A 22,807-nucleotide genomic window follows, 5' to 3' on the forward strand; every position below is an offset into this window, starting at 1 on the left:
TAGTACCGTAACCTCGATGCGATGCCGGAAGTTTATTAACAACCACAACGTCTACTTCCTTTTCAGCCGCCGCCAGGCTTTGCGCATGCGAATTTGAGGATCTGGCTGACACTTTAGGTGAGAACGAGGGAGCCGCGGAGAAGGGAAGGGAGCCGCCGGGAAAAACAACCCGGCCGATCCTGTCCTCGGCTGCCATCACCTTGCCGATCGAGCGAGATATTCTGAATCCTGGATGTCTTTTTCCCCTCCGGGATGGATCCCATCATCCTTCCAATGCCCGCTTTCTGTCTCTAGCCGCTCCGGCATCGAGCCGGCATAGCTGGGGCTTAGGCGTCCCGGCTCGGAGGTCTCCACGGCTTCTCTTGCTCACCTTCCTCCAATTGCCAGCTAGGTTTTGGCATCCTAGTTCCCAGCTCCTCTCAGGAGGAAAGATCTTAGCCAGAAAGGAGAGGAAGGGGTGTCCCAGAGCTGGGTTTGGTTCGTATAACTTATTTTAAGTTATCTGCTTCCTAACAAAATGTTCCTTGAAAAGAAAAATAGAGATGTTATCTTCCAGTGCAAGAAACCTCCTACACATGATCACCGGCCATCTGCGATATGTAGCCTTTGAGAGAGAAAAAGAAAAATTAGAAGCTCTGTGCTGCTTTGCTTCTCTTTCAGAGCTTTTTTGTGCGTGAACGCAGTCGGCCTCTATTTAAAGGGGCTCTCAGCTAATGCATCCCTTTGCTTTTCTTGCTCACTTGGCATTTTAGGCATTCCCTCATACTGCAGCTAACTTGTTCTCCCAGGCTTTTATGAAATTGACTGTGCCTCGCTTTTCTTCTATAGAATCTGCCATTGCAGAAACGTGGTTGATTACCAGTTCAAACATCAGAAATGACTTCCTTGGTGAGTTATTTTCAAGAGTCAGATATGGCTAAACTACATTTGAGGCTATTTGAGAAGCCACATAGGCCACTCATAATTAGAATGCCACTGTCCAAAATCCCACTTGGCACTTCATCTGGCTTTAGCCTTCCACAGCCAGTTGTCCTCAGATGTTTTACTGCAGTGCCCATGATCCTCAGCATTTGACCATTTTATTGAGAAATTATGGGGATCATTGCTCAAAGCATCTGGAGGACATTAGGACAGGGAAACTGAGCAAATCTTTTACCCACCTATCTGATATATTTTGGCAGGTAACTCAAGGTAAGAAGCAGCTGTCTGTGTCATTCCTGTTATTTGTTTTTTTTATTTTTTTATTTATTGTTTTATTATAGATGAACATAGGCTGAGTGCTGAAAGAAAAGAAAAATATATTTTTTTCTTTTTCTTTCTTCCTGTGTGTGTAAAAGGGGTTGTTTTGATTTCTTGATTTGATGCCAGCCTTCATTTTCTTACATTGTTAATGTGGAGAAAATAGGAGGAGGAAGATGTGTTAGATATATTCACCACTTTGAGTTATTTGTAAATAATAGAATCCAAATCTATTGTCTATGGGGTGGGCCCCAGACCTTCCTTGGCAGAACTCTGTTTTTCTTTCCATGCATTTCTGAGATTGTCAAAACCCACCATCAGGTCAGTCTTAGTCATTGATAAGTGGGTGGGCTTGTTGTTGGGATGGGAATATACTTTGTCTTAATCCTTGGACTTTATATTATTTTTGAATCAGGATCTTCCATGCACTGAAGATGCTGTTTACTTTCTATAGGACAGAATATATTGGTCTTATACTCAGAATGCTAAACTCTCTGCCTTTAATACCCATGTATCAGCCCTACTGACATGCACTGAGGTAACTTAGCCAGCCACTTTATCTGCTTCCTCTTGTATTTATGTAGTTTCTTTCCTTTCTCTTTTCTAGGGGACCAGCAACCAGGGAGTAACTGAATATGTCGTCCGGGTTCCCAAGTGAGTACGCTTTTTTTTTTCTCTCTCAGCATCTCATCCCATTTCCATTCTTTTAACTTTTTTTAAAAAAATAATTTTAATACTTTCTTGTAATCCAATCAGATACAACTTAATATTAAATAAGTAATGGAAGAATTGCTTGCTACTTTTGCCATTCCAGATATAAACGTATTGGTCTCACCAGCCAATTAATTAAGCAAATCTGAATGAACAGCACTACTTGCAGCTCTGAAATGGTGAGGGATTGGGGTGATGAGATGTCAGGACAGAAGAGGGTTCTGCGATGTGGAGCAGTTAAATGAACCGGAAGGCCTGCATCATAGAACAGCTTCTGATAAAGGGATGGCTCTGAAACTCATGTGTGGCAGTGAGGGGCATACAGGTGTACTAAGAGGTTTCCTCTGACATTTTAGCTAGCAGCTGTGACTTGTATGCTGCGGTCACAGAAACACAACATTGACAAGCCATATTATTAGTTCTGAGAGGCTTTCTCTGTTACGGCTTTTTAGCCAGTCTGCAACATTATTTTGTAACACATTTGTGACTCGGAGTCTTTGATGGTCTTTTATACTTTGTCTTGCAATTGAATAGAATAATAGAATTAGAATTAGGAATGGGAATGGAAATAGGAATAGGAATAGAGCCTTGGAAGTCTTGTAGTCCAGCCCCCTGCTCAAGCAGGAGAACCTGTACCATCTCAGACAGGTGAATGTCTAGTCTCTTCTTAAAAATCTCCAGTGATGGAGCGCCCACGATTTCTGGAGGCGAGCTGTTCCACCGGTTAATTGTCCTCACTGTTAGGAAGTTTCTCTTTAATTCCAGGTTGCTTCTCTCTTTGATCAGTTTCCAACCATTGTTTCTTGTCTTGCCCTTTGGTGCTTTAGGTATAGGTATAGGTAGTCCTCAACTTACAACAGTTCATTTAGTAACCTTTCGAAGTTACAGTGGTACTGAACAAAGTAACTTATGACCGTTTTTTCCACACTTACAATTGTTGCAGCAACCTCCTGCTTATGTGAGCAAAATGCAGGTGCTTGCCAACTGACTCATGATGAATGCAGTATCCCAGGGTCATGTGATCATCTTTTGTGGCAAGCAGTCAATGGGAAAGCCAGATTCACTCAGCAACTGTTAACAACTGCAATGATTCACTTAAGAGTTGTGTCAAGAGAAGTAAAATGGGGCAAAACTTACTTAACTGTCTCGCTTAGCAACAGAAATTTTGTGCTCAATTGTGTAAGGTGCACCTGTACTAAAAAGTCTGTAGCTTCAATACGTGGCATGCAGTAACAATATGTCCTCAGCAGTCCGTTGATCATTATGACTGGACAAGGCTCTCCCTCACTATAGGATGTCCTGTGACACATTTATTTGACATACTAAAACCCCTCCAGACTCAAGTACAAGTGCTTAGTCTTAACCATAGTCTGGAACCATGGCTGGTAGGAAAGTTATTTACTTCACATATCTTCCCCTTCTGATGTAGAGCAGATGCAAACCAGAGTCGCTCTGTCCCAGCTATCAGCTCAGCTGCACCTCTGGCTGGCCAGAGGATTCTGTACAGTGGAAATAGGGTGTAGTATGTCTCTACTGCAAATAACACAGGAAGGGGCCAGTCAGCCAGCTCCTGCCAGGGGGACCAAGGCCACAGCTGAGACAGGAGCAACTGAGATCACGCAGTTTACTTGGCAGTGTTAGACATAGTTTGCTGCTGGCTTCTGGATTGTGTTTTGACTCCCCCCTCTAGCCAAGAGGTATATAATTCTCAAGTGCTAATCAGGGCCAGCTCTGCTTAGCTTCTGGGAGATCGACCATCACCTGCTCAGTACAAAGACCACCAGACGAATCTCTGCCCAAAGCAGCTTTTTAGAGTAGAACATATGTGGTGAACCCCCTGCAAAGGCCAGATCCAGTGGCTTTTATATGTTACAGTTGGGCTGCTAAGAAGTGTTGGGTTGGGTAAGACCAAAGTTTAATTAATCCATATTTGCCCTGTATGATAAGCTGGATGCCTTTGGGAAGACATAAATGCAACAGCGAGAGATCTCCCATAGATTATCAGAGATAATATATGACTATCAAAACTAACCATAGCTCTTGATAGTCTTATTGTCTATTGATTTAAGTCTTAGCCCATTATTTACCCCTATAGCCTGTTGGAGGAAACACATCAGTTCTGTACTCTGTGTCTAAACTGAAAGATCTGCTATTAGGGGTTTTTTTAGTTTCTTTCCTTCAAGAGGTCAGAGAAAATTATGTAGCATTTCCTTCTACAGTTCTGTCCCCATAACAGTTTTGTTAGATGGGCTGAGCTAAGAGATCAGTATTGGCCCAAAGTCACCAAGTGAGTTCATGTGGCTGAATGAGGGACTTGCATTTGGATGCTGCCAATCTTAATCTAACATTCATTTTCCTCTTCTGCTTCCACAGAAGCACCTCCAAGAAATACAATATTATGGCATTCAATGCTGCCGACAAGGTCAACTTTGCCACCTGGCACCAGGTAGGATCCTGCCTGAAGTTTTTACAGTAAGAAACTGTATCTTGCATGCTACAAATCCAGCATTAAGATTTTGGTCACGATTACCTGATTACCTGTCTTTGCCGGTGTTACGTCATGCAAGGAGCCTTGGTGGAGCAGTGGGCTAATGCCTCCTTAAGTAACACCAGCTGCCTGCAATTAGTGCAGGTTCGCATCCCACCAGGCTCAAGGTTGACTCAGCCTTCCATCCTTCCGAGGTAGGTAAAATGAGGACCCAGATTGTTGGGGGCAATTAAGCTGACTTTGTAATAATGCCACTTGGGGGGGGGATGAAAGCCCTAATAAGCAGGCATATACATAGAATGAAGGCTATTGCTAGGCACATTGGTTTGTGCTTAAATTGTAAGCCACCCTGAGTCTTTGGAGAAGGGCGGGATATAAATGGGATTAAAATTTTAAAAAAATGCTTCTGCATGGCTTGCAGCCTCAGAAACTTTGCTGGTCGAAAAGATCAGACTCTATACCAGAGAAGACGCTCTTTCAGTAGTGGCTCTCCCCTCTTGTGATTATTTTAATAATTTTAAATGACAAGTTGAGGGCTTTATATATTTAATTTTTGCAAGTAATAGATTGCTTGACAATCTGTTATTTGATCTTGAGAGCCAGTTTGGTGTAGTGGTTAAGGCAGTGCTTCCCAAACCTGGGCAAATGACCCAAAATTAGGTAAAAATGGTTTTTCTTTGGGTAATGACATGCAGTCACATCAGAGACATTTAAATAAGGACTCTGATAAGAGGCAAAAGAACTTTGCAATACCCAGTTTTGGGTAATGGAAGAAAAAGTTTTGGGAAGCACTGGGCTAAGACATCTTGCTAAAAACCAGAAGAGAGAGAGAGAGAGAGAGAGAGTTCTGATCCTGCCTAGGGCACAAAGCAAACTGGGTGATCTTTTAACCCTAGGAAGAAGGCACAGGAAAACCACTTCTGAAAATCTTGCCAAGAAAACTGCACTGACTAAACCGAAACAAAACAAAAAAAGTTTTATTTGCAAATATTATTTTCTGAGTTTGGCACGTCTACTGTGGAAGAATTACAGAGGCCTGTCTGGTGCTGCTACATTATGCAGTTGTTATGTGTGCGTTTAGGAATCTTTGCTGCAATCAAGATTACAGATTGCGATGGGGGTGAAAGAAGATATTTGAAAGCCATATAAGTCTTAAATTGGAGCATCAGGCAAAAACGTGTTAGATTCGTTAGCAAACATCTCATCAGGATAAGTCTTTGGCCTTCATAGCTATGGAGATTCCTGTTGCACATACATCACACACACACACACACACACACATATGTATGTATGTATATCTATCTATCTATCTATCTATCTATCTATCTATCTATCTATCTATCTATCTATCTATGTAAAGGTAAAGGTTCCCCCGCACATGCGTGCTAGTCGTTTCCGACTCTTAGGGCCGGTGCTCATCTCCGTTTCAAAGCCGAAGAGCCAGCGCTTGTCTGAGGACGTCTCCGTGGTCATGTGGCCGGCATGACTAGATGCCAAAGGCGCACGGAACGCTGTTGCCTTCCCACCGCAGTGGTCCCTATTTTTCTACTTGCATTTTTACGTGCTTTCGAACTGCTAGGTTGGCAGAAGCTGGGACGAGTAACAGGTGCTCACTCTGTTACGCGGCACTCGGGATTCGACCCGCCAAATATAAATATATATATATATATATATATATATATATATATATATATATATATATATATATATATATATATATAATCATTAATCATTTTAAATAATTGAATCCCAGGTGTAAACATTTAGAAAACCAATAAAGCTACTGAATCCTGGGATACAAAAGAGCCTTTTAATCATTGAGCTTTCGTCAACCTCCTGTTGACATCATCAGAGTAAGGGCTAAAGGTGGGAAGAACCTACATATATACCTGTGTGACAGTTTAACTGTCAGGTCATAGAACATGTAATCGGCCCACCCGCCCCCAGCTCTCCCGCATTCAGCCGCACTAGTTCCGGCTCAGCCGTACAAGCCAGCTTCCGTTTAGATCTTGACATCTTCTCTTCCCCCCCAGTTGTTCGGGAACTAGTTTTTGAAAATCCACACATATTGGGAAAAAGCTGTGTGCTGAGGAACAGCTTCATCTTTCCATTTTCTTTGAAGGAATGGTACTTTCCTTGTCCCTTTACTTCCTGATCTTCTTCAGGCAAAGATGGAGCGAGATCTCAGCAATAAGAAGATCTACCAGGAAGAAGAGATGCCAGAAACTGGAGCTGGCAGTGAGTTCAACCGCAAGCTGCGTGAGGAAGCCAGGCGCAAGAAATATGGCATTGTCCTGAAGGAATTCAAACTTGAGGATCAGCCTTGGATTTTGAAAGTCAATGGCAAGGCTGGGCGCAAGTGAGTGGTTAATGTTACTAGTCTTGGCCTTGGCTTTAGAATGTGGGCTAATTTTTTCCCCACTTCTTCTTCCTGGGAAAATGGTTAGGACCACTCCAGATTGTAAGTAGGGAACAAAAAAGATTACTCGGGGAGGATGGAAGTTGTCTGTACAAAACAGTTGTCTGCCCCTCTTGCCGGCCTTCTCATATTGTTTCAGCTTTAAATCCTGAAGTTACCTTGTGTGGATTTTTTTTTCCACTCAGGTTCAAAGGAGTGAAAAAGGGTGGTGTGACTGCAAACACATCCTATTACATCTTTACTCAGTGTCCAGATGGCGCTTTTGAAGCCTTCCCAGTCAACAATTGGTATAATTTTACCCCTGTGGCCAAGCATCGCACCTTGACTGCAGAAGAAGCTGAGGAGGAATGGGAAAGGTGAGAGTTGAAAGATGATATTCCTGCCCTTGCTCCATCAGGAACTAATCCCAGAAAGGCCTGCCAGGCTAGTACAGCCTTCCTCAACCTGATTCCCACCTGTAAAATAGGCCGCCTTGTTCTAGCAAGGAATTGTTGAAGTGAGAAACCGTACTTAAAGTTAAGTGCTTAAGTGATTATGGCAGGTAAATTTAAATCAGAGCTTTTGCTTTTAGCTGTTAGGCAACACCGGCTCTTTCCAATGCAGTTCTCTGTTGCCTGGCCTTTAGACAATCACCCCTAGAATGCTGGGATGCTGGGAGTTGCATTTTCAGAATGTCTGGAGAGTAGCATGTAGAGAAGGGCTACTTTAAAACAAATTGTTATACTCCAAAACCAAGGCTACATAGGATACTTTTGTATAGAGTTTATGGTTTATATTTGTAAATCAGAGTCACTTAACTAGTGAGATGGGAAGTGTACACATTTGATTAATAAATTTTAAAAAGAATAACTGCTACTAGAGATCCTTCTTCTATGGCACAGAGTAATATCAAGGTATTTGAGGCTGTCAGTTTCATTTTACCACAATTTTATTAATTCTTTAAAAACCAAAACAAAACCAGTTCCCTCACACTCAGTCTGCCCTCTAACTAGCCTGAGTGTTTAAAGCTTCAAACAGGTTTTTTTTTGCAAGAGCTTTTTGCAAGTAGTTCTTCTCTCCCGAGTAGATTTTAACAGGCCGTCTGGTTGACCCTCCTCATCTGCAGGAGAAACAAAGTCCTAAACCACTTCAGCATCATGCAGCAACGGCGGCTAAAGGACCAGGGTGAGGAAGAAGAGGAGGAGAAAGAGAAGAAAGGCAAAAAGAAAGGCAGTGATCTAAAAATCCATGACCTGGAGGATGAACTGGAGATGAGTTCAGATGACAGCGAGTTCAGTGACACTGATGGTACGGCATGTGGGTGGGGGGGAGGTTGGGATTGAAAACAGCCCTCCAGATGAGTGGATCCTTTCCCAGAATTCATAGTCAAGACAGCCAAAAAGGACTGAGAAGAGGCCCAGACCCAATTGCTGTTGAGATCCAGGAGGAGGAGGAGAGTCCTAGTTTGCTTAAAGATAGGCTTATCTTTTGTCACGTGAAGTTCTGCAGTTCTTTTCATTTTAAAACCCATTTTTGACGCATCTCTCCACAATAGCTTGCAGTTTGTGTTTGCTGCTGTTTTCCTCTTGGGCAAAATGGTCTATAGATTTTGGCTTTGATATATTCCTCATAAGAAAATAAATAGATCACGTGGGCATCCTTCCATAGGTGAAAAGCCTGCCAAACCCAAGAAGAAAGCGCCACCCACCAAAAAAAAGAAAAAGAAGAAAGGATCAGATGACGAAGCCTTTGAAGATAGTGATGATGGAGATTTTGAGGGCCAGGAAGTGGACTACATGTCTGATGGATCAAGGTACATGCCACTAAGAGGGACAACAATTACTGCCCAATTGCATGGTTATTCTTCACGTGGCTTAGCTGCTGCTCCTTCAACATCTGCTGTTGCTGTGTTGGTAGTCCCATCTGTCTGAAGGATACCTTATTGGGTACGCTGCTAATTCATAGTCTTTTTCTGGGAATAGATTGTGTTCCCCACTGCAAATTTATAGAGTGTATTACTTTGCTCAGAATTGGGGGGTTTTTTCTGTCATTTTACAGCAGCTCAGCAGAGGAAGCGGTCGGCAAGCCCAAAATCACCAAAGAAGACATCCCGAAAGGTACGTGGCTGAATCAGACCAGCAGCAGTTATAGAAATGAGCAAAATTAATGACATGGTCACTATTTCCAAGGCATTTTATCTTGGTAATCATTCTGTGGGCGCATTCTTATATCTTGACTTATTAGCTCTTTATAGTTACTGTGCAGTTTGCATATGTGCCTGTCAGGGTGCCACCGATCAGAGAATGTCGATTGGTGGCCCCCAGGGGGAGATCCTTCTCTGTGGGTGCTCCGGAACTATGGAATCAGTTACCGGTAGAGCTCCGGATGGCGCCCGATCTTCACTCCTTTCGTCGCAATCTGAGGCCTAGCCTGATGGGGGATTGGTGGGGTTTTTTATTCTTGTATTCTTAATATTGTATCTTTGGGGTTTTATAATTGTAACATATCAATTGTTTTAAAATCGGGCAATTATTTAATTTCCTTTTAATATTTGTAACTTTGTATTTTATTCTTGCCCTGTGAACCGCCCTGAGTCCTCAGGGAGAAGGGCGGTATAGAAATATTATTAAATAAATAAATAAAATAAATACATATTAGATTAGCTGATGATTCACATTTTTCCCCGGAAAAGAGCTTGAGGATTGAATAAAAGCTGCCCAAGGTCCTTTATTTAAAGATCCTTAGATCTCCACTTCTATGCATTAAATTACACAAACCTAGAAAATCTCAGGGCAGTAGCAGCATCCCCATTAGGCTTATGTTTAGAGGGAATGTTGGCCAGAGATGCGGTTGAGAGCTACTTTTGCCAAAAGAGGCCACACGTACTAATGAAACCAATGGGGACATGTCCTCAAGTTCAGTGAAAAGCTGAAGTCAAGGAAAGTCTGATTCCTCCACGATCTAAGCCACGTTGTTTTTCAGGCATAGATGAAGCAAGCGAGAGCAGCGAAGAGAGTGAGGAGGAAAAGCCTGCAGAGGAGAAAGAAGAGGAGGAGGAGGAGAAGAAGGTCCCCACTCCACAGGACAAAAAGAAAAAGAAAGGTGATGCAGCCTGAAGCTGGATGGGATAGAAGCTCAGGAAAGGGAAGTATAAATCAATCTTGGGAAAGTGAAAATGCAGTTGTTTGTGGTGTGACTTGATAGAAATCAAAGCCCACTTTATGGAGCATATAGTTCAGCTTCCCAAAAGCCTTATGCTTTGACAAGAAAAAGAAGCTGGCTTGCAAAGTAGAGCAAATTATAGCAATGAGTTTTTAAAATGGCCTGATTTTATGTCGGCTGCCAAATTCTGTTTTTCCTGTTGTGGAATTTCAGCTATTTTACTGCACAGGGCCACTGAAATAAACCTTAGCAGCATTTGCATTGGGATGGGAGCAGCCGTGTGGTTTCTCTGGTCTTGTCAGCTTGAGGAAAAGTTGAATATTTTGGAGCAGTGCAGTTTTGCAGCAGCTGTGAACGTTTCTTGAGACAGGCGTGATGAGCCAATAGCAGCTCAGCACTCTCAAGTCAATGTGGCTGGTGGCCTTGAGGATAGGAGAGAAAGCTCCCACTGATTTCTTGACTGTGCTTTGCAGACAGCAGTGACGAATCGGAGACATCAGAGGATAGTGACATTGACAGTGAAGCGTCTTCAGCTCTCTTCATGACGGTAATTCCAGAGGCCGTTTCTTTTGCCCAGAGAACAGGGGGTAGCTAGCATTGAACGTGCCTCCTGCAGGAAGGCTACCTGCTGTTCCTGGCATCTCCAGGAACCCATCCCATCCCATCTCTGATTCTCTTACTTGGTTTGTGAACCCCAAAATACTTCCAGTATGCTTGCAGTTAGGACAGTGCTTTTGTCAAGGCCAAAGTGAAAGTCCTCTCTCTGTTTCTACCACTGCAGCTCAGCTGGATGGGCAACTATATTTGCATATTGTGAACTAGCACATACCCTATCTTCACTGAATAGATGGTAACTCTACAAATTATTGCCCCAGCTCTAGACTTCCATTCATTTGCCTGGTTTGCTTGATAGCTTTGCAAATTAATGGACAGAAACAACTCCCCTATAAAAAAAATTGTCTGGCTTATATTTTTAACTTTGAAGTTTTAAAAAAAATGTGTCCTAGTAGTAGCTATTTCACAAACATGAATTGGCCCTCTGGATTCCACAGCACAAGTTTGGCTATTTTGCTGCTGCTTCCTTCCTTGTCTGAGGTGAAGTGCTTCTTCCAGCATCAACTTCATTTTGCTCCTCACAGAGCAGTCCTTGCTGACGTTCTGTCTACTCAGGAGGCTTGTTAGCACAGCATGAGGCTCAGGCTCAGGAACATCTGGGTAGAACAATGGAGGATAACTGAGCCCATGCTCCTGACACCTTCACAGAAAAAGAAGACCCCTCCCAAGAAGGAGCGTAAGGGCTCAGCCAGCAGCTCACAAGGGAACAGCCGCCCAGGGACCCCCTTGGTAGATGCCGGCAGCACCTCATCCATGCTGCGGGCTGCAGCCAACAAGCTGGAACAAGGTAAGGCTGATGTAGGAATTTCACCTTACCTGTCTCTTTGCTGGTGTCTATACCTTCTAAACTCAGCATATTTCGGGGAAGCCATGGTGAAGGATTCCTTTTCAAAGCAAGTATTTCAAATGCTTGCCTGCAGAGATACAATTTGAAAATGTGCAGGCCATCTACTTCAACCAAGCACTAGTGTTCGGTAAAGTCTCTAAGACTGCTTAGCTATCTACCTCTTTTTTCTGTGGCTTTTAGTTTTGTCATTCTTTGTATTTCATCTAGCCACTGTTCCACCAGTGATGGAAATAGTGCATTTCCTGAAAATGATTTGGAAGATGTGCTTTGGAATTCTTGTCAATATAACACCTTTGTGCTACACATGAAAATAGTCTGGATTTGTTCGCGGTTTGATGTAAGCCTGAAAAGAGTGGGTTTTTTTAAAAATTAAACCTCTTATTAAAGAGATTTAAATTAACATAACTCTGACAACATTGCCAGCCATTTTTTATTTGTGCGGAAGCTTTTTTACTTTATTGAATATCACAAGGTGCTTCACTTGTGTGAGGTTTGAAGCATTTCTACAGAATGACTTTCAGAGCATGGCTAATTGAACTAAAATCTTAATTCTGCAAAGGTTCAGATACTGGAGCAGGAAAACAAATTTGTCTCTGGCTGCAAAATTACTTCTACGGGAATGAGTTTTCAAGAGCTCTGGCATTGAACCGAGTCATATCTTGCGACTGAATTAAAGCTAGCAGAAGAATCCAGGTGGTTTGTTCCTTCTACAGCAACTCTCTCCCACGTGCCCTTGCATGGGCCAGGTGCCTTGGGATGGTTTGCCAGGAGAGAGAGGACCAGAAGGTGCTTCTGAGTTGTAGCTCTGAACTTTACTGACTTTGTTTGCCTTGGACAGGGAAGCGACAGGCAGGGTCCAGTGAACTCCCAGCAGCTAAGAGGTTAAAAATGGATGCTGGAGCCCAGGCTGCCACCACATCTGGGAAATCTACCCCACAGCCACAGTCAGGGAAATCAACACCCAGTAGTGGGTAAGTATATGAATAGCTACTAGGGAGCAGAAATAGGAAGCAAGGCTACTATCTGGTGGATTGGGTTAGAATAACAACAACAACAAAAGAAAAATAAATAAATATATGCACCCATGTGTATGAAATGTTAAAAAGGGCTTTGAACACCTAAGCATCATTAAATGTAAGTTAGGCATTTATAGTATTTAAATCTAGCTTATAATACTATTTGATGATTTAAAAGTATGCATTGTTTTAAAACATGATTCATAAATGGTAGGGGTTATACATAGTGCTTTGCTCAAGCCAAATAATTCACACTGAAGTCTAAGAAAAGCAAAGAGAAATCCTGTTTGAATCCTAGCTTAGTGGCTGACATAGACAAGGCACAAATTCGGTTGGACCCCCATCTACTTTCCAGCACCATGACTAGTCTGTTTCCCTGGAATCCTTTTTTAAAATTTTTTATTGATTTTCCAGTTTTACGTTTAAAAATTTGAAAAGCAACGTAGCAGCTGAGTTAGTTCATAATTCAATAACATACAAATTTCTTTAGTATTGATCACAAACTATTACATTAAATATTTCCTCTCTTTTCCCCTTAGTATTTATTGTCTCATGTTTAAATTAGTACAATTCTTATATCAATTTAATACAAATAACTGTCTTATATTTATCAATAATTTTTAGTTTGTACATATCTTAATCATTTTAATATTCAATCTTTTCAGACAATGTCCTGATAAATTTTTCCCAATTTTTAGTTTCCCACTAACATTTAAACTTAACGTTTTATATTTATAGTTTCCAAGTTTTAAATAACCCCAAATTTCCTTTATCACAATTCATCCCAAGATCTTACATCAGCTGGTTAATACTACAATATAATATTCTTATTTTCTAGTAATTTCCAAATATCTTAAATTTAATAACCAAATCTTATTTCAACATTTAATACTTCCTCTTTTTTCTCTCAATCTCTACTATCTCATATTTAAACTAGTAATTTTTGTTGTTACCACTAAATAAAAACATATTTGTTACATTCATCAATAAATTTTTAGTTTATATATATTTTAATTGCCTTTATATTCAGTATTCAAATTTAACTATTAATGTTTATATTTCCCAGTCTTAAATGACCAGAGTATCCTTTAACTCAGCTCATAACAATTTCTAATATTCAAAGTACACATCTGTTTGAGAATATTCTATTTTAATTCTCACTAGTAAGTCAAACCCCCAGTTTTTTTTCCAGTTTTATTCTAGCTTTCTTTGCCAAATCGTCTTCCACGACTATGTTTTTGAGTCAAACAGATCTCCCTGTGTTGTTATGTATGTTGTTTGACATAGGAAAAAACCATCCAATCGCCATTATTTTGAGAGGACTAATAAATTGTCTCTATTTTTCCATCTTGATATAGTTGTCTTAAACTGTTTATCTTCTCTTCAATTTGTTGTTCTTCTTTATCCTCAGGTTTCTTCTGATTTATGTAAAAAATCTTTTCCCTTTTCCATATTGTCAGTCCCTTTTCTGGGTTTTCCATTGATTGTATTTGTTGATCAGTTGAATCCTCTGCCATAGTATTTAATTGGTCCACTTTTTCCTTTATATTCTGTATAGTTGATTTTTCAGTTGTAATCAAAATTTAAGTTCATGTATCTGGGCTGACATCCCATTTCTTTCTGCAACCTCTTATTTCATCAGTAGCTGTAAGAATAGTTTGGTAAATTGCTTTCAACATAAAAATAATCTGTTCCTGATCTTCCTCCATATTCTCTTAGTAATGTATTGGGTTAAAAGCTTTGCAATCAGAGAATGTAAAAAAAAAATCTGTAAGTATGGAATACAGCTGGGTTTCACAGCTGATATCTCAAGATTGTAAGTCTTATCTGTTTATCTAGGCCAGACATGTCAAACACAAGGCCCGGGGGCCAGATCCGGCCCGCAAAGTGGTTTCATGTGGCCCGCGAAGCCATCCTGGAAACAGTGAGGGAACGGCCCCCACTGCCTTGGCCCTGGCCCAGAGACCCTCCTTCTGCCAGAGACCCTCAGATCTGTCCCACTCCTGCCCAGGCCTCCATAGGCACCCTTGATGCGAACGATGTAGAGCTGGCCACACCCACCCAGTAGGCCATATGCACTCTAGCCACGCCCACCCAGTAGGCCACACCCACCCTGGCCATACCCACCCGGCCCCCTGAGGGCAACTGCAATGCTGATGTGGCCCTCAGTGAAATTGAGTTTGACACCCCTGATCTAGGCTGTCAGCCAAGTCTCTTTTACACCATAACAGGTTGTAATATCAGCTTTAGCCACAAGATGTCGCCCCTATATTTAAAGTCTTTTAGTCCACAAACTTTAAGAAGTAAAATTCCAATTAGGATCAAGTTATTCTTGCAACATTTTTAAATTCCCCTGGATAGTCAGTCGCCGCTGTTTTTTAGAGGGAAGGGTAAAATCTCCCTCCCCTCTCCACAGGGGGGAAAGTACTTAAGCAGCTTATGCAGGTAAAAAAGGTAGTTAGGATTTAAGAGAAGTAGATCTCACCCAGTCTCTTCCGCACTGCTTTAAAGTTGCCTGATGGTAAGTGTGACTTCAGCTGTCTGCAGCCTAGTGACGAGCCATATTTCTGTGGCCGGTCTTCTGTCCACCGGTTTGGAGGGCTGCCCCGGATCAAACGGAAGGGCTACCGCGGCCGTCTCGGCAAACCAGAAGTCCTGTTTCCCTGGAGTTCTTTTCACTATAACTTCTAAAGATTCGTTTTTACATGATTGCTGAAAATTAACAGTATGATTTCCTGCCATATTGAAACAGGAAAGATAAACTGATGTGTAAACTTCCCCAAAAATTCTCGGTACAACAAATCCTCCAATATTCATTGCAGGAAATAAAACAAAATCCCAGTTTTGCCCATTTCTTTGATACTGAACTACCTGCTTTATATCAAAATGTGTGGCATCTGATCATCAATTACCTATTAATGTTTCCTAAGTGAAATAATATCAGTAGTGAAAATATTCATATTTTAAATATTAAAAGCGTGAGCAGACATGTCAAATTCAGAAATAAACTTTCTTTTTTTAAAAAAAATCCAATAACATTTTTAAGGGGAAAAAATGAAATAAAATACTAGCAGCGGTACTGAATGATGTGCTACTGCCTCCATTCAGAATCTTTTTCCAATTTCTCAGTCTTGTCTAGAGCTCTGGCATTCCATAGTCTTCCATCCAAGTGTAACCAGACCTGATTATGTTCAGTTTGGTGAGAAATGAATAGGCTGGATTGGTCGCTCAATACTGAGACACTGGTGAAGTAGGCATAGCAGGGCCTGCATTTTCTGTGTCACATGAGAAAAGTACCTCTTCCTTCCTCTGTCCTTATCACTTTCTACAGAGGGACAATCGAGAGCATCCTGTCATGTTGCATTACAGTGGTTTGGAAGCATCACTGTTTCAGAGAGGAAGGCTGTGCAGAGAGTGGTGAGGATGGCTGAAAAGATTATTGGCAGTTCCTTCCATCCAGGACTTAGCACATAAGCGTTGCTTGAGCAGGGTCTGCAGGATTGTCTGGGATGCTACATATCCTCTTCACGACCTGTTTTCCTTGTTACCTTCTGGGAGGAGGCTTCATGGTATCTGAAGCAGAACATCTAGATTCAGTCACAGTTTTGTTCCATATAGCATCAATCTTGGAAACTCTCAAGTTTCCTCTTTCCACTATGTATTCAAAATGGACAGTGAAAATAACCATTATCTGAAATATTTTTATAATTTGTGTAAATCCAGTGCAATTTCTCACCTTTTTAAATACTGTCATTCTAAACAAAGATGTACATTAGTTTTTCCAGTGTTTCACAATGTGGCCTATTGGTACTTTGCCACCGCCATCAAAAGACTACTTAAACCTAGATTACTGATATCAGGTATATGAAACACCAATAATATTTAAATGGTAATTGTTTGGTTTCTTTGTGCAACATTTAGCATAAAGCCACATGAAAGTATTTGATAAGGTTTAGAATAGGTTTTCCTAACCTGGTCCCTTCCTGTATCTACAACTCATATTTGGTTGACTTGGAACTATGCACAAATTGCCATATATAGCTCTTTGCTCAATAAGGTGTTGACTCCCCAAAGTAAGTGATAAACCTTCTGTGAATTTCTTTTCAAAATTAGAACTATAGCTGGTGTCTGGATTGGTCCATTTAACCTGCTTCCTTTTTGCAGTGATGTACAGCTGACGGAAGATGCTGTGCGCCGATATCTCACTCGCAAGCCCATGACCACTAAGGACCTCCTAAAGAAATTCCAAACCAAGAAGACTGGACTAAGCAGTGAACAGACAGTCAATGTACTGGCACAAATTCTTAAGCGCCTCAACCCTGAGCGCAAGAACATCAATGACAAGATGCACTTCTTCCTTAAGGAATGAACAGGGCCAGGCTCAGGCGGCCTTTGGGTACTTGCCAGCTGGCTTTGAGCTTCTTGTGGTTACCCATTGGCTCTGGAAGCTGGAAGATGAAACCATGGGATTGGCATCTGTCCTTCTGGGGAAAGGGAAAAGCCACTACTCTGCTTTCACCTGGAAGTCGTCTTGAAATTGGGAGTGGTAGATGTGGGGGAAGAGTATGGCATAACCTGTTACAGGATATGGAAGGTGGGATTTTTCTGTATGAGATGTAAGGGAGAGAGTTAACCAGACACTGCCATTTTTGGAAATAAACCTGGATATCTTTTATACTCTGTTCCCCGTATTTATTCTTTTTCTGGAAAACCTAGCAATTACAATCTGTGTCCTGCACACCCTACTCATTGTTCACCACAGAACTTGGTTGGTATGGGATGAAATCAACCACTTAAAGCTTGCTGAGGATATCTCCTCACAAAGAAGCTTCCAGCTGGTAGGATCACCATTGCTAAGGAAGGCTGAAGCCAGTCCAAGATGTCTCAGCATTACAGTACAGGTAGTCCTCAACTTACAACAGTTCATTTAGTGACTGTTCAAAATTACAACGGCACTGAAAAAGGGGACTTATGACTGTTTTTCACTCTTATGACTGTTGCAGCATCCCCATGGTCACATGATCAAAATTCAGAAGCGTGGCAACTGGCTCATATTTATGACGGTTGCAGTGTCCTGGGGTCATTTGTGACCTTTGGCAAGCAAAGTAAATGTGGAAGCTAGAGTCACTTAACAACCATGTTACTAACTTTAAAAAAATGCAATGATTCACTTAACTGGGGCAATAAAAGTTGTAAAATGGGGCAAACTCACTTAACAAATGTTTCACTTAGCAACTTAAATTTTGGTCTCAGTTGTGAACGTAGGACTACCTGTAGTGGTTTTCCTGGAAAACAGAAGACAACTTCCAATCTGAAAAATGGGAACAGGCAGTTCGGAAGAAGGCAGACACATGAAGGGGCTTGACTAACTTGCAGTTATTCAAGATAGAAGCTGCTAAATAATCTGGGGCAATTTTCCTGGGCTGTTTTCTGTTGCCATTGCAGTTTTGTGCATTTCCATTGAGCTTTTGGTGGAAACAGGAATGATGTATTAGATTGCATCTAGTGTAGGCCACCATGGAACAGAAGGAGAATTCGTCTTTCTGTCCTCAGCTCTAGGTCCAATAATTTATTCTAAGGTGCCTAAAGTTATTCACTTGTAGTGAAAAGGGAGAGAGGAAGGACTGGTCTCGGGTTAGCAGCATGCAGGGTGCAATCGTGGAAATTAAAAGCTGCTCAGAAGAGTGAAGGTGCAGGACAGAGAGTCTGTGTCCTCATTCATACTCTACGATTATCAAGAAATAGTCTTCTAGCCATAGGAACAATAACTACTTAACATTATTACAGCTAGAACCTTTCAAAAATATTCTTTAAGTATTAGCCTCAGCTCTTGTTGAGCCAGCCCTCTCTGCGTTTCGAGAGTGCAATTCATGGGGATGCAAGATGGAGGAGAAATGAGAACCCACTATTCTTTGCCTTGAAATTACCACACATTGAACTGTGTGCAGAAAGCAGCACTGAGCCATTGAATGCCAAGTTGTAGTTAAAGGTTAGCTTGTGTGGGGCGCTGTATGATATTGGCATGGATGAGCCTTAAGAATCTCCTCTGCTGATCTTCTTGCCTCTTCTAAAAGCAAGTGATTGGAGAGAAAGTCAGTAGGTTAAAAACATACTTTTCCATTTGATATTTTTGGCAGGGTCTAAAATTATATACTCAAGCAACTGGAGACAGGACTTTGCACATAACACACCCTGCTGTGATCGGTTTCCTCCTGCATGATTGTTTTCAGTCTGTAGCAGAAAAAACAGCTTAAATTTCAAAGACTAGAGCAGATGAGAATAAGTGCTGCAGATTGCACACATATATTCTAGTTTTATATTTTAAATGAATTTATAATTCCTTAGATCATAATAATTTTCTTCCTTTTGGAAGAAAGTAAGCATAAAAATAAAAAATCTTAATTAGTAGATTTGAGATGAGGGAAAATAATTTGTAGAGGCATCTCAAAATGCTTTTTCCACTTCACTCGGCCTAGTAGAATTATTTCTCTGCGCCCTTCTAGACTGCACTTTTCAAGTGTAATGAATATGAATGCAGTTAAGATGGAATCATTCTGCATGACTATGTGTTGAAGGTCAAATGGACATGGGCATAAATGTATGGATTGCTAGGCTGGGAGGCGGTATCGGTTATATTTGCTGGCTCTCCCACGTCCCATGGAGCAGTTGCAATCCGCGAGCTGCATTGGCTACCAGTTGTCTTCCGGGTGAGGTTCAAGGTTTTGGTAATGGTTTTCAAGGCCCTACATGGCATGGGTCCGGAGTACCTCGGGGATCACCTGCTGCCGGCGTCAACTTCCCTCCGCCCTGTGCGTTCCCACAGAGAGGGCCTCCTCAGGGTGCCACCAGTCAGAGAATATCGGCTGGTGGCCCCCAGGGGGAGGGCCTTCTCTGTGGGCGCCCCGGCTTTATGGAATCAGCTGCCGGTTGAGCTCCGGATGGCACCTGACCTTCGCTCCTTCCGACGCGGTCTGAAGACCTACCTATTTGAGCAAGCCGGCCTGGCCTGATGGGGGATGTGCTGGGGTTTTTATTGGGGATTTTTATTATTCTACTGTTTTTAGCTCAGGCTCTTATTTAATTCTTTTTTAATTTTTGTATTCTGTATTTTTTATGTGCCCTGTTCACCGCCCTGAGTCCTTCGGGAGAAGGGCGGTATACAAATATAATAAATGAAATGAAATGAAATGAAATGTAGTCTGTGCATATCCCGTGTACATGCAGCCCTCTATATCCTGCAGCCTATCCAGATCTGAAGATGTGAGGCTCATCTGCACATAAGTGCTTATTTAATCAGAGCTGGGAGGAGTGAAGATGAAAGGCTAAACTGAACCCTCTCTGCATATATTTGGATTCAAAGATGTCTTTTTCCTTTCTGTAAAGACCAGTCCTCTAGGCAAATACTTAACTGGAGGCACTTCTTTTGTAGGGAATTGCCTCAGCAAAGCAACTGCCTGGACATCTATTTATGTCAGAAAGTCACACTTTTGCCACCATTTCGATGGCTCTGTCTTGCATGATTATTGGCTGCAATCTAAGATAATGGTTTCTAGGATGATTGGCCTATTGTGATATATGTGTTTAAAAGGTTCTGTGCTAAACATTTCAGCTTATGTGTATGCTCTTGAAGGAGGAAAGAATGACAGTTCTTGTTGTGATTCAGGGTCAGCCTGTGGGTTCGGCAGTTGGGTCGGACGACTCAGAGGAGGAGGAGGGGGGTGTTGAAGAGCTTGCTGAGGGGGTTGAAGATCTTGCTGATGAGAGCCCTCAGCCAGGCCCCTCCCACCTGGTCACCACGGAGACCCAGCTGTGTGAGCCTGACAGCGTGGATGAAGATGACCCACAGCTGGCCCTGTTCAAGGACGCCCGACGCAGGAGGCAGTCAATCAGGAGTAAACAGAGGAAGGCAATGGGGCACCTCGGAAGGAGGCAGAGAGAAGCCACGCCCTGAACTGTATAAAAGGGGAATGCGTGGGAGGGCTGGTTTGCTGAAGGCAACCGCTTGATTAGTTCCTGTTTCATAGCTCCTGTTTCATGGTTGGTGTCTTGTTTTGCTCTGTTTTATCTTAATAAATTTGGCAGGCTTAATTCCAGCCTCTTGCCATTTGTAAAGGGGTTGTCCCTGCCTTTTCTGCAGGGCCGGTAGCAGGCTGGTACAGAACAGTTCTGCTGAATGGGAACCCCCCCCCCCAACTTCCACTGATGTGCAATGGTCTTGTGCCATAGTCATGGTCATATCCCCAAAGTAGATGGGGATAGAATCATTTTGGGGAGTTCAAAAAGATGGCAATCCATATCTCAAACCCCTGAAGAATGTTATTGACCCATTTTGCCTAGCAAATCCAAAAAAGGGCTGAAAATTCTGAGCCTATTCACTCTGGGGAGATTCAGGCCCACAAAGAGGGCTCTGACAGGTTATAAGGTACTACCTGCTTCTCCCAGTTTTGTGGAAACTTTTACCAAAAGCAATTAGAGACAACTGTGCACTTCCTGGTGCCGCTACCATATTGCTATTCTGCCCTTTAGTCCAGTCACAAATATCAGTCCCTGGCCTCTCGAATGCTTTAGCAATGAAAAACGATCAGTAGGAAGGTTGTAGACCTAAGTCCCATTCTTAGAGCAATTCATCCTAGCATTCCATTTATATGTACCCAGCATAGCCAGAGGACACGAAGTTGGAGAAATGCCAGAATAGTATGTGCTGTACTAAATAGCATATTATAAGAGTAAGAAGTATTATTTAATTTAACCAATAATTATAGAATAAATTGCCACATCAAGCCAGCAAGCATTTGTTTTTTTCATCCTTTTCATGACCCCTTAAACTGTTAATAGCAGTAACTTGGTTTGCAGAAGCATAGGGCACAAAAGATGTAGGGCATCTTGGCTTTCCCAAAAATACCCTTTAAAATGCTGCTACTTAAGAAATTCTGTACCTCTAAAATTACACTTCTACAGCATTATTTGGCAGTTGGTACAGCTTACTGCTTAAGAGCAATTATTTTGATTCCTGCCGATTGCTGCTCTGTGTCTATGCACAGTGGGCCTAAGGAGAATCACAGAAGTTAACAGCTTCCCAAATTAACCTGATGCCATTTTTCAGCTGTGGTTTTTCTTTCCTCCTGTTTTTTCTTCCTTTCATATAAACAGCAGTGGTGATTTCTCTAAAATGGTTTCCTGCCATTTTAATATCATGTCTTCATCCATCATCACTTCAGGAGCATCAAGTGTCCCAAGTTTAATTTATGTTAGGAAATCACTATCTCCCAGCCTGGAACAACAGTAGCATTCCTGACATTGTTCCTTACATGCCGGTACCTACTGCGGTCTCCGCTGGCAGTAGAACAACTTTATAGATGTCCAGGCTAAAAATAACTGGCTTGGGATAATACCTGCACAAAGACAAAAGTTTCTAGTTGCTTCAGGCTTATGAGTGCCAGCCAGTGGGTCACCGTGCCTGCAAATCGTTTTCATGGTCTTTCAGAGACAGAATTTGTACTAACTTTCCTTCTGTACTGAAGTCAATAGAATTAACTTGCATGCAGTCATCTTAGCATTTTCTAGGACAAAAGAAACAATTGGAATAGACCAACCCTGCAAAGATTCTTTCCAAATTTAAGCTGAACGTCACTATGACTTTTTTAAGTGGGTCTCTTTTTTTGTGGGTCTTAGTACTCAGAGCACCTGAATCGAGCTTCTTTTTTTGTATAAAGTGCAGTTTATATTGTTAGAAAGATCTAAATGTCAAATAAATAAGACCTGCAACAGCAGTGAAAAGGAATGTGAGGCTCTATGCATAGTGAACTCTTAACTGGACAATAATGATGGTGAGTTATTAAGTAACGTTGCTCGTTCTAGTTTCCCACTACACACTATAACTACCTGGATTTATAGGCAGATGACAAATACTATGCCACAGAGTTTTCAGTGATGAAACTAAGAGCTTCTCAAATTCATAAAAGCAATTTATAAAATATTGCATGCTCCTTAAGAGCAATTCATTCATTCATTCATTCATTCATTCATTCATTCATTCATTCATATCAATTCAACACATGTAAATCATAATCAAGGTAAAAGCAAACTCACCAATACCAATTCAACAAAATCACTGTAGAGGCTCAGTCATACCTTCTGATTCCCAAGCATATTGACCCTAATTGTGAGGCTGAGCAATAAATCTTTTGTGCCAGGCCCTACTCATGAATGCTGAAAAAACCATCTACCTGCCCCTCAGCCACTCTTTCTGGAATTCAGAATAACTCCCTAAATCAATATTTTAAGAGGATTCAGAAAACAACATGATTTGCATTTGGCACTGGATAAATATA

General features: G+C 41.7%; 1 protein-coding gene across 4 annotated transcripts; it reads left to right on the top strand.

The window, feature by feature from the left end:
- The first annotated feature begins 85 nt into the window (after nt 1-85).
- On the top strand, nt 86-17,151 carry GTF2F1 (general transcription factor IIF subunit 1). Of its 4 annotated transcripts, XM_081321359.1 has the most exons (15): nt 128-477; nt 829-888; nt 1,847-1,893; nt 4,324-4,396; nt 6,604-6,797; nt 7,043-7,213; nt 7,963-8,144; nt 8,505-8,649; nt 8,895-8,953; nt 9,819-9,938; nt 10,472-10,545; nt 11,262-11,400; nt 12,299-12,431; nt 15,808-15,893; nt 16,641-17,151. In XM_081321359.1, exons 2-15 carry the CDS (start codon nt 877-879, stop codon nt 16,652-16,654), a joined length of 1,449 nt encoding a protein of 482 aa, XP_081177485.1. In that variant the 5' UTR covers nt 128-477; nt 829-876; the 3' UTR covers nt 16,655-17,151. The 4 variants fall into 4 exon arrangements, with proteins under 4 accessions (XP_081177484.1, XP_081177485.1, XP_081177483.1 ...); XM_081321358.1 differs by lacking the exons at nt 128-477; nt 15,808-15,893 and adding an exon at nt 86-117; XM_081321357.1 differs by lacking the exon at nt 15,808-15,893.
- Nucleotides 17,152-22,807: the final 5,656 nt, after the last annotated feature.

This window comes from Vipera berus (assembly GCF_964194415.1).
Source record: "Vipera berus genome assembly, chromosome: 2".
NCBI classification, from domain to species: domain Eukaryota; kingdom Metazoa; phylum Chordata; class Lepidosauria; order Squamata; family Viperidae; genus Vipera; species Vipera berus.

What these genes read in the sequence shown, in the direction of transcription:
- GTF2F1 (XM_081321358.1), top strand. An exon ending in GGACAAAAAGAAAAAGAAAG is followed by an intron (nt 9,939 to 10,471) that starts GTGATGCAGCCT and finishes TGTGCTTTGCAG; the next exon opens with ACAGCAGTGACGAATCGGAG. An exon ending in AGCCAACAAGCTGGAACAAG is followed by an intron (nt 11,401 to 12,298) that starts GTAAGGCTGATG and finishes TGCCTTGGACAG; the next exon opens with GGAAGCGACAGGCAGGGTCC.